This window comes from Odontesthes bonariensis, chromosome 8, assembly GCF_027942865.1.
Source record: "Odontesthes bonariensis isolate fOdoBon6 chromosome 8, fOdoBon6.hap1, whole genome shotgun sequence".
NCBI lineage: Eukaryota > Metazoa > Chordata > Actinopteri > Atheriniformes > Atherinopsidae > Odontesthes > Odontesthes bonariensis.
In genome coordinates this window covers 18,793,220-18,805,565 of record NC_134513.1, presented here as the reverse complement: position 1 = coordinate 18,805,565, position 12,346 = coordinate 18,793,220, and the positions used below count along the sequence as shown (strand labels likewise).

General features: G+C 41.2%; 1 protein-coding gene across 1 annotated transcript; it reads right to left on the bottom strand.

Annotated features, from left to right (window-relative positions):
- Positions 1 to 7,792: 7,792 nt before the first annotated feature.
- mrps33 (mitochondrial ribosomal protein S33) lies at positions 7,793 to 10,528 on the bottom strand. Its single transcript, XM_075472549.1, has 3 exons — positions 10,342 to 10,528; positions 9,433 to 9,649; positions 7,793 to 8,391 (listed from the first exon to the last, which is right to left on the bottom strand). The coding sequence occupies exons 2-3, from the start codon at positions 9,645 to 9,647 to the stop codon at positions 8,286 to 8,288; spliced, it is 321 nt and encodes a 106-aa protein (XP_075328664.1). The 5' UTR covers positions 9,648 to 9,649; positions 10,342 to 10,528; the 3' UTR covers positions 7,793 to 8,285.
- Between the last annotated feature and the right edge of the window lie 1,818 nt (positions 10,529 to 12,346).

Here is a 12,346-nt window from a genome sequence, read left to right as displayed (position 1 = left end):
GGACCAGGTCGGGACTGATGCGCCGCGCGCAGCCGTCTGCGTCAGTGACGTGTTACGTTAGCCGTTTAGCACCACATTCAACAACAAAACAAAACAAAACAAAACCCGGTAAAAGTAAGGAGAGAAGAAAAAACACCACAAAGAAGCTAATATGGAGAGCGGGGAGGCCACCGTGTTCATGGTCTGCATGATGGTGATATTAATCATGGACGATCACATCAGGCGTCTAACATCGAGGCTGGAAGAGCACACAGAGAGAGTCAGGAGACGAAGGATCGAGCGCAGGCGATACTTTCATGAAGGAAGAAAGGAGAGCAGAGCGCTGCAGACAAAGGAGACAACGTGTAAGTTTAACTTATTAAACATCAGCCGGTTCTGTCTGTGTGGTATGATGAAACATTTCAGCCGTGATAGCATGACATGGGACGTAGCTACCGACCACTACACACCTCCGTCAGATGCGTTCTATAGAACTATGAAAAGACCCGACCTCGGAGAAGGAGCTAAATAGTTATAGGAACTAAGGGAGATAGCCCCGAGTTCCTGTATGTCCAAACACGGGAGAAAACGGCCCTGCGGATTAAAAGGTTATTAGAACTGCCAATGGTTCCTACAGTCCGAAAGCGGCTTATAGTGTCTTCAGAATAATTGTATCCAGATTTGAGCAGTCTAACTAATGTAGTTTCCATACAGGACCCAGTTTATAGTGATCAGAATACCAAAAATGCAGTGAAATGGCCCTGTTCTGCATTTTCACAAATCAGAAAAAGGTTTCACAAATCCCAAACAAAGTTTTAATGAATCTACAACCTCTTTAGAATAATTCTATCCAGATTTGAGCAGTCTAACTATTTTAGTTTCCATACAGGACCTTGTTTTGGTCGATCAAAATGCAAAAAATGCAGTGAACTTTTCCTTTATGCCCACCCCTTTAATTCGCGAATCGGATGCCAACTTCAGCGTCGTTACGATGCCCTCCTCTTCACATGTCCAGCTCTTCATCTCCTCTAAAAAAGTAACCAAAATCTAATGAAATTGATCATTTATTTGGGTTAATGATTACACCTCAACCTGACTGAACGCGAGCGAGCGATTGATAAAAAGTGATTAGAATGCGTACTTTTCAATCAGCCTGTCCTGATATGCCACGAGCGATGTCGCTCCATCCAGCGATCACGCCGACCCTTAAAAAATCGCCCGCGCTGTCTCTATTTGGACGACATTTCGCGGCAGTAGTTAGCAACAGGTCAGCATCACTCAGGGAATAATGGACGAGGAGAAGCTGATCTTTACTGTGGAACAGCACCCAATGGCTTATGACCCCAAACACCCGTACCACAAAGATCTGAACCGAAGGGAGCCAGAGAACTCAGTGTTTCAAGGGAGTACTTTCTGAACCAATTGAATCAATCCCGACAAAATCGTCGCGCTGCATATCAGGACACCCTCGCGAAATTTCGTCGTCGTATCATGTTAAGCCGGAATTACAGTTGACGCGTCGCTCACGGCGGTGGCGGTCCGTGACGTCAAAATGACGTTTCAGGCCTGGCGCTTGCCTTGAAAAGACGGCGCAGCGCGTTGTCGTGCACCAGTCCATTTTTGTAACTTGGCTGTGCCGAGAACGACGAACCGGATGGACCGATGTGAGACCAGGCTCAGTCAGGAGGTGCGTTTGTACCTTTAATCATTAAAATGATCCGAATACTGCAGCAGTATCATTAATGACAGTATTCCTGCTCTTGACAGTGGCATTGTTTTCTTCTCGACTTTCGTGGTTGTAGAGTAGCGGTAACCTTCGCGTAGCAGCGACACCTCTGTGACGGAGAAGATTGCAACTACTGGCGCATCGACTTGCGCCACTATATACAGCCGGCACGAAATCGTGACGTCATCAACACCGCTTGCGCTAGCAGACGCGGCAACCATGCTAGAGCCTTTAGTTTCGCTCGCTCGCTTTCAGTCAGGATGAGGTGTTAGGCTTTAGACGTTTTTCTTAAGACATAAGGACTTCCCCAATTACGACCAAGTTAATGTGTGTGACTTATGTGGTTTGTTTCAAAAATGGTGTAACTTGTTGTTCAAAATATAAGAATAGTTGGATTTTCTTCTAAATGACCAGAGCTTGTAGAAGAAGCAGTTTTTCATTAGTTTTCCCACAGCTGCTTTATCCTGTTCAGGGTCATGACTGGGCTGGAACCTGTCCCATGACCATCAGGCAAGACGATACACCCTGGACAGGTCACCAGGCCATCACAAATGAGACAACCAAGCACTACACTCAATTAATCGTTTTGGACTGTAATGGGAAGCCAAAGTACCAGCAAACTCCACATAGAAATACCCTACCTGTCTTGCTACTTTTGGATACCTTAGTGTGTCAGGCTCTTGGAAGAGAGCGTGTGGAGACACTGCTGACACTTCTAAAAATGACAGATTTTCCTTTCTGGATCTCTGAAAGCAGAACTTCAGTCTCAGAGCCCTTAAAGTTGTTCTTTTTGCACCTTGATGGCATTCTCATGACTCAACACTCAACACTTCCTGGCACAGGAGCGAGGAAGCACAGCCTTATATGGTAAAATTTTGGGCGTGGAGTATGCAAATCTACTATCCTCGTGCACGTGAACTTAGATACGCACAGGTGGGATTCATCATTTACGCAGGTCGTTTACACACTTTTTCCGAAGTTAAGAGCGTTTGTTGAATCTGACGTGGCGTGTTCGTACGAGACCTTCGTACGAAAAAAGTAAGAGAAATTTAAAATAAAAAAATACGAAAATGTTCTTGCATGAGGCCCAATGTTTCCATTCAATAAATCTTCTTGATAATCACTATCTATTTATGCACTATTTGAGGGTGATTGTTTTTTTTTTTTCCAGGTCACTGGATTCTGCATACTGAGCACACGCTGTGTGACTCTTCAAATATTTTCCTAAAATACTTTTTGGGCAGCTCCTAAAAAATGTGGTAGTGATTAGAATCTTCTCCCCCACAATTTTTCCAACATGTGCCGAGAGTTGATGTAGCCTATGTTGTCATATTAGAGGTGACAAAGGAACAGATAAGGTTCTTCCAAGAAAACTTCAGCTACTAGATAAAAGAAAGTAGAGCTCCTGTTATTTCATTAATTCTCCCATCTCTCTTTAATGTATGTAGTGGTTGTTCTTTTATCTTTTGCAATACCCTAATGACTTTTGAAATCACCTATTTAGGGGTGTGAGTAGAGCCACACTATTTAACTGTGTTATTTAATTATGTTCCATAGTTGTTTAATTTTCTTTAGAAGATACTGTCTGACTTGTAAGAGTCCATTGTATTGTCATTAAATTGCCTAAATGGTTCAGTACTTAAATCTTGAGTACATTGCAGTTGGTATAAACTCAAGTCAAATGTTGTATGTCATAGAATCAGGTGTGTGATGTAATTAAAGCAAGGGGGCTCAGATGATCCTGAGCTATTGTCATTAGTGTGTTTTCACTGATCATTCCTTGAACAAGGACATCATTGTATCATCTTGCAATGTCTTTCGAATTTACCCTACATACGCTGTTACACCAAATAATAATAGCTTTCAATTGGGCAGTGAGGTAATATAATCTAAAATTGGGGGAGTGTCATGCCCCCTTCTTCCTTACTAACGAGTTGTGTTTGCCAGATGAATCATGAGATCTTTTTGTCCCATTCACACACCTTATTCATTGATATCTTAACTGACAATGCCATAAACATCTCTATCAGTCGAGGTAAAACAACCATTTTTATGATATCAGTACTTTATTGAAATAAGTAAGCTTCGACCAGATATGCTGCCACTCTTTATTTTTCTTGTTTGTTGTTTGGTCTCTTGAGAGAATCAGTCTGAAATCTGAAAAAAAGACTTTGAGAAACTATTTGAGAGTCTTGATAAAGTGGCGATACCAATGTTCATTAGTGGACCTCTCCCAAACATTGACAGGAGGATAAACAAATTCAGCCGGCTTCCTCATTGAACACATGGCTGTCCAAGGTCTGTGAGTCCATAGGGCTGCATTTCATTGAGAACTTTAATCTTTTCTGGCAAAGAAGGCCAGGGCCAGGACCGGGTCCTGTGCTGCTGCTGAGAGAGAAGAGGAGCCAGAGAAGAGCTCCTGCCTCGCCACCCAAGGACCCAGCAAAGGATTCAATCACTGTAGCCACAGCAGCACCTCCAGCATCCCAAACACAGGATTCAGCAGCTCCACCATCGCCTTCACCACGGCCCTCACCACAGGCCTGGGACCCACCTGCTGCATCGACACCCTCCAGAGATGTTTCACCATCGTTCTCTTCTCCACTGTCACCCATGAGATTTCCTGATCATCTTGAAAGCTTGGTGCAATCAGGGATTAAAACGGTTCCTTTCACGCCAAACATGGCAAGATCAAGAATTCTATACTCAAAGAAGCATCGAGCCCCACCCCCGACCGAGACTACGCCACCGACTAAAGCCCCCATCATCAATTCATCATTTGAGTATGTGTCATTCAAAATGGAGATAAAACAATCTTCCATACTTTATATCACCATTTACAAACCACCACAGAATTGTTTTATTGATGATTTTACTGAACTACTTTCAATTGTGTGCACTGCTTTTGACTGTTTAGTCATAACAGGGGACTTGAATGTGCATGTGGATGTAGCCCATAACAAGCAAGCTAAAGAGCTCACTGCTGTCCTTGAAATGTTTGGTCTAACTCAGCATGTGACTGAGCCCACCCACAGCAGGGGGCACACTCTAGATGTGCTCATTTCAAGGGGTGTTGTTATTTCAAACGTGAATGTCGTTGATGTTGCTTTATCTCTTCATTTTTGTGTTTTCTTGGACCTGTCTGTTAAACCCACCCAACACCAGCTGGGTCTGCAGTTGTTCAGGGAAGACTCATAAATGACAGAACAGGGACACATTTTATGGAAATGATTAGGTTTGAGAACACCCCGTGTTCTGATGTTGATGATCTGTTGAACTCTTACACATCAAGTCTCTTAAATGTTTTGGATACCATTGCTCCTGTCAAGGTTAGAATGGTTAAAAGTAGGCAAAGGGCGCCATGGAGGAAAGAAGAGTCGGTCAGGGCACAGAAAAAGGGAGTGCCGGAGAGCCGAACGGAAATGGCGCAAGTCAAAGCTCCAGGTTCATTATGAGACTTAAAAAGAAAAGCTATGTGTGTTCAACCAGACTTTGCGTAGAACAAGGGAGAGTTATTTTTCTGAAATCATCAAAAACTGCAGTAACAACTCTCGTGTCCTGTTTGCTACAGTAAACAGATTAACAAACCCTCCAGTTTCACTGCCTTTAGAACTCATTTCTACATCTAAGTGTAATGAGTTTGCAATATTCTTTAATGACAAAGTTCAAGGCATTAAAAATGCAATAATTTCCACAACACAAATAACTACTCTGCAGCCAGCTAGACACCTAGAGCTGACACATTTCACACCTGTTACTGACCAAACAGTCGAAGAGATCATCTGCAGTCTGAGTTCATCAACGTGCTGCCTTGATGAGTTGCCCACTAGATTCCTAAAGTCTGTGCTGAGCAGTTTGTTATCCCAACTCGCTCATTTGGTCAACTTCTCACTCCAGACTGGAACATTTCCAAAGGCCTTAAAAACCGCTGTCATTAAGCCTCTTCTAAAGAAGAGCAATCTTGATGCCACAGTACTGAACAACTACCGGCCCATATCAAACCTGCCATTCTTAGGCAAAATCCTAGAAAAAGTTGTATACCAACAGCTTACTGACCTTCTCCTGTCTAACAATGCTTTTGATACTTTTCAATCAGGCTTTAGGCCCCACCACAGCACTGAGACAGCTCTGATCAAGGTGACAAACGAAGGATTTTGTTGCACTGGAAAGCCCCCAAAACCACCCTCCTTATGGGTGAGTGACCTTATGCTCCATTTGAGTCTCGAAAAGATCAAATACACACTTAGAGGGTCGAAAGACCTCTTTTACTCCACCTGGAACCCAATAATGTCTTTCATTAACAAACTTAAAACCCTCCCTGATAACTCAGGAATCCACACATACTAGATCTTGAGGGATGATGCAGGATGTTGCAGTAATCACGGCCTCATTTATTCATTTATTCTCAAGCTTTACTTTCAAATGAGCTACCTTCCACTTTCTTTTTCTTTTTATCTTTGTTTAATTATTCATACCTGTTGAATGATATCTTTACCTGTCAATATCATAACTTTTATTTATTTATTTACTTAATCTCATTTGGGATTGGGATACACTGGATGTTGTAGGGTGGGTGGCGGGAATTTGTATTTGTATGTTCTATGAAAAAAATTATTTTTATTAAAAATTATCTTCTTATATAACTGTCTTTCTGTACCTTGTCCTCAATAAAAAGATAGATAAAAAAAAAAAATTGACTGGGAACGAATTTTGGTTAATGTCTTGAGAGCCTAAATGGAAATCCTGAGTAAAATATCAAATGCAGCCAATTTGTATTCAGATCTCCACTGTCCCACCGATTATATCAGAGAGGGTGATGGTAGAAAAATGAAGTGGTACAAGAAGTGATTGTCATATATTTGTACATTATAGTGTTTGTACAATGTTATGGGCAACTGCAGAAGTCAAAAAACTATTCAGCATCTCCTGTATTTAGTCCAAGTAACTGCAATGTGAAAAACCATGTGTGACAGCAGTTCCTTAGGTCTGAATTTTGGATGAGGGCTGGATGGTCGACAGCCTTGGATGAACAAAAGGTCTCTTCCTGGCATGGAATTTGCACAGAAAATGACTTCACATTTAATGTGCTCCAAATAAACTCACATTAAGCTTATTATTGAAGTTTTGATGAATGGTCAAACAACGCTTAGAATCTGCCTTTGTTATCCTGATCCCATGGTTTATGTATGAAATATTTTGCCAGTTTGAGAAATTGACGGAGTGAAGGGAAAAAGCTTATTGAAAACCATGATAAAGTGGCAAAAAGTGTAACTTAAAAAACACTTTGACTTTCTCACGACTGTGCTCACACAGAACATGGACTGCAAAATGGATTCTAAACCATCTTCTCAGCCATGCTGATAGTTTTCATGACAAAAGTTTGAGTAAAATAAAAGATGTTTTCAGGTACGAACCTGTGTGTACACAGCCAGAAAGTTGATTGAGGTCTTTGCAATCTTACTTTAGCAGAAAAATCCAGATTTAAAGTATGATCAGGCATGAAGGCTTTTATGCAACCCATGGCAAAAGTGACGGGATCACCATATTTGTGAAAATTACAAGAGAATTTTCATAATAATTATTCATAATTTTACTAATACTTTATATTTTTTTATTATTTTATATTATTATTATTATATTTTTTGTTTTATTGCACCAAACAGACCAGGCCAAATTCCTTGTGATGTGAAAATTACATGGCAATAAAATCTTTTCTGATTCTGATCATTTTTTTTTTTTACACTATTTTACCTGGAGAAAATGGCAGTTGTATTAAAATTGTTTGATATGTTTTACAAAGTCAGAATGCTCGGCTATTAAACAGAACTGTTAGGTGTCATATCTGCATTTTGTTTGTTGCTTTACAAGATTTAAAACATTTTTTTTTTTTAAAAAGCCAAGAGTATCTTTCAAGTGTGGTGATTCCATCATTTTTACAAGAATGCGTAAATGAAGTGGCGCACTGTATGTGAAACATTTTATAGCAATTAAACAAACAAAAAGTCGAGGGCTATTATGTGGAACATGACATCTCTAATTATTTGTGCAGTGTTGTGGTCTTACTTTTGAACAACAATATGGAGCAGCTTTGCAACATTACACATCCCTCACTGGCTTTATTTAGAAAACTTCTATACATAGTTCTCAGCCATTTTGTACGCAGTGAATGTTTCATTTCGTCATGCAACATAGTGTAGATGCAAAGGACCAGCATTTTCCTCTTACTGCATAAATCCTGAAAACACATGAGCGCGTGAGTTCTTCTAACAGTGGCATCTGTTCTCCGATATTCCAGCAGTACATAAAACTCAAAGTTTCACATCATCATCCCATTTGCTGTTTGACCTGAAAGTAATGTCCAATACAACAGACCAAGACATGAGCATCTACAATATGTGCCAGCTTGGCATTATTCCAGCTGAATGGGACAGAATAAACTGACAGACATGATCAGGCCAACTGAGCACTTTCAGCGAGAGCAAACTGCCACAGGGACAGTTTGTAGTCCAACCCAGTCCGCCTCCACAGACAGACGAAACTTAAGTCCTGAGTGACAGTGGAGGTATGGGAATATTGCACTTTATTTCTTCTTGCCAGCCCTCTTCCCCTCTCCTTTCTTGGGTGTCCCTTTTCCTCTCAGTTTCCTCAGGCGCCGCATCTCTTCCTTGAAGTCTTCATGCTCATCTCTAGAAGGAAACAAAGGATTGGATCTTAACAAACTGTTTAGATGTTGCACAATCTAAAGTAATATGTCAATCATTATCTCATTACGTTTTGGTTAATCTATTGTTATCATATATTATTATGAATGTGCCGCTTTAAAGCCTTTTTACTGACTCATGACCAGAGGTGGGTAGTAACGAGTTACATTTACTCCGTTACATTTACTCGAGTAAGTTTTTGAAAAAAAAAAAAAAAGTATCCTACGCCTCATTATTTTTGTGTTTATGTTTTAAACATTTCCTAAATCTCTTTTATTTTTTACTGAAGTTCTTGAATTTACCTGGATTATTTTAATGTAAGCTATTTTGTAATTAATTAATTAATTTCAATTTATTTTATCAATTGGATGAACTCTAATTTGCCTAAAGATGATTATTTTGTATTTTTGTCTGTCTGATTGAATGCTTGTGTTAACAAATGAATCCAACGTTACTCAACATTTACTCAGTACTTGAGTAGTTTTTTCACCAAGCACTTTTTTACTCTTACTCAAGTAATTATTTGTTACTACTTTTTACTTTTACTTGAGTCATATTATTCTGAAGTAACAGTACTTTTACTTGAGTACAATTTTTGGCTACTCTACCCACCTCTGCTCATGACATCATGATGCATGTTTAGCTAACACGATGTTTGCCAATCCAACAACTTCAATTTGACCATAAAATTTGAATAAAACTGGACTGCACTGTAATATTAGAGAATAAAAATATATATTCAGAAAAAACAAATAAATAAATCCAACATCATATATTTTGAGTTTGTTGTAAAGCAAGAATACAACTGAACAATGACATTTCTTCTCGAAATGAACAGCCATGAACTTTCAGACCTGGGATGATGTATAAAGGTACCAATACAACTCAGTTTGGTTGTTGGGAGTGTTGAGTGGAAGATTAATTAGGCACATTTTAACTAATTTCTAACTAGAAAAATAACATCACAGATCAACCTTAAGCCAAAAGTCAACCAGTGTCAACATTACAGGGTCGAATCTACAGCACCTGAACAGACCCATGAACCTGAGCTTCTGGGTCATGGCGTAGTAAATCTTGTGCTGTGGGTACCAGTCATACACCTCCTTCCTCTTGGCCATGGGAGGCTCCTTGAACAGCTGGACCACCTTCATCGATCTGGAATCTGTCGGACGCACAACGTCTCCAAAGATGCGCGAGCTGAGTCTAGCCATGCGCACTGCATAGCTAGACAAACCTGCCATGACTGTGGAGCAGAGGAGACGAGTAGAGTACAAGTTCTCCGTCACAGGAGTGGGACAATGAGCATGGAAAGAGGACTCTCTGCATCCTGCGGCTACACAATCAATTCTACAATTATCAGAGTAAGAGGACTGTTAAACATGGCTGCATAGTCAGACTGTGTGATGGGATGGATAACATATCACCAGAGGAGCCAGAGTCCCCTAAACTCTTTGAAACTTCAAGCAAACCATGATGGTTTTTTTGGGGGGTGGGGGGATTTATTTGTTGTTTCCAAGCTGCCAGACATTCTTGTCAACTTTTAAAGTGGTCTTGAACAATAGTTCTCCAGGTTTTCTGAAGCTCTTTAAAACTAAACTGCCCTGGGGTTTCTTACTCAGCCTGATTGGTCAGAGCCTGACCAATCAGGTTCTGTTGTTGTGGGCCTGCAGCGCGATAAACGAAGCCTCGTTTGGAGCTGAACAGAACTTCATAGTCTCTGATATTGACTCGGTGTACATACGTACCCCTCGTGCGCAAACGTGCAACTATAACGTGCAATAAAAACGTCAAAAAGCCCGCGCAGATAAACTGTATTTCGTCCTCTGTTTGTCATCTCTGTTGTCATATCTTCTCCTCTCTATGTCAGCTCACGGCCTCCGTAACTGACCCCTCTTCATGTGTTCACAGCTGAACAGTTATGGCGGCGTTACTTACCCGAGCCTGCAGTCTGTGATGTGGGACCGCCTGCTGTTTAACGGCGACCGCTGGCACAACCGGCTAATCTCTGCCGAAATGCTACTGACGCTTCAATTCACTTCAGTTGAGCTGACATTAACCTTCACATATACAACTCCTTTCACAAGCCCCTTTCGCGCATGACACAATTCTTCTTCTACGTTCCCTTTCTTCTTCTACGGCCTGCGAGTATCACCGTATTAGGAGCATTACCGCCACCTTCTGCTCCGGAGCGTAAACCAGCGCTCACACACAGTCTGTCTAATAAACCCGAAGAAAACGGTGGTGCTGAGCCCACTTCCTTCCACTGATTTGCTTCAGCTTATGTTATGTCTTTGTAAAGTATGTTATATGGTAGAATCCATTTCTATTGACATACAGCGTTGTACCTTCATGTAAATGTTATGTCCCGTATACATCTGAGGTCCGTTTCACGTAGCAGGTTTAGTGAAAACTCTAGTAGGTTAACCCTGAAATGAGGGAAACCCTGAGTTTTCCGTTTCACAAAGGGAGGTAACTCAACCCAGAGAAAGAGTGGTAACTCTAGCCTGTTTCACAAAGAGAGGTAACTTAACCTCACGGTCAGTTACCGGAGTAACAGACTCTCTGAACCTAACCTGGTCGGGACCAGGTTTTATTCAAGAAACCTCGAGTTTCTTTCTGTCTCTGCCCTCTTTCAGCCACACACGCCATTTGATTTCCTCATTCATTCAGTCAGCAGAGCGAGTTCTTCTACTTCTATAAGTCCATTAGGCACAGTAGGAGGCAACTTTTTTCACGAACATGTCCTTTTGACAACGATCCCGTGGATGAAGGTGCAGCATTATTGCGCAGAGAAATAAATATTCGTCGGAGATGGTTATCAGACCGCGCATAGATTTTTGCATTTACAGACAATTATCTTTTTGAGCGGCACCATCAGAATGTGTTGGGACAAAAGAAAAAAAGACAAATAAATATTTGTATGAATATGCTTAAAAAAGACATATATAGGCCTATTATATTTTATAAAGGCACTCGTGTCTTGGGGGTGGATTCCCTCCGGGGATTCCCTCAGCCACTTCCCTTCCGTTAGAGGTGGCGGTGCTGGGCAGCACCGGTTTTACGGGCATCTGCCTTCTTTCTGTTGGCTCAGTAGAAGTCTGTGTTTGTTTAAATAGGCTTAATTATTTAACAGAACATGATATAGATGATGACTCTAAATTGTCCTTAGGAGTGAGTGTGAGTGTATGGTTGTTTGTCTTGTTTGTCTCTATGTGGCCCTGTGATGGACTGGCGGCCTGTCCAGGGTGTACCCCGCCTCTTGCCCATTGACCGCTGGGATAGGCTCCAGCCCCCCCGCGACCCGACTGACGGATTCAGCGGTGTATAGATAATGGATGGATGGATGGTATAGATGAGAAGACATAGTTTATGTGTGTGAAAACAGCATTATGTTGGGAATAAAATAACTGCACAGTCAAATAGCCACTTAATATTTATTTTACAGTGTAAAACATGATCAAAATGAGGTACCTCCATGCCGAGGTCTCACCTGTTTGAACAATGTTTTTATATTTCATCTTAAACTGCTGCCTAGTGCGCTTCTCCCCTGCGGGATTGCACCTAAATGAAATAAATGAATGGGCTACCATTCAAGCAGTTTCCCCTGTAATATTATTGTGATTGCAAAGGACTACATTTAAACTTACACTTTTGCTGCTGCAGCGGTGTTGCAGTTATTTCTAAAAACGTATTGAAACTCGCCGTATGAGCACATTAAGATTTCCAATTCGAGGTTGGTGAAAAACGTAGCCCCTCCTCTTCCCCGTTGCCAAGGTGACTCGTCGAATCGGGGCTCCATTGATGCTGGCTTTTTAAAGTTGTGGTGCACGCGCTAAACTCAAGGTGAACTTACTCAGAGTTGATTAACCTCACTCAAATCAGCGTTTCTGGAACCGAAAACTCAGGGTTTTCTATCTCAGAGTAGATCAACTCAGAGATC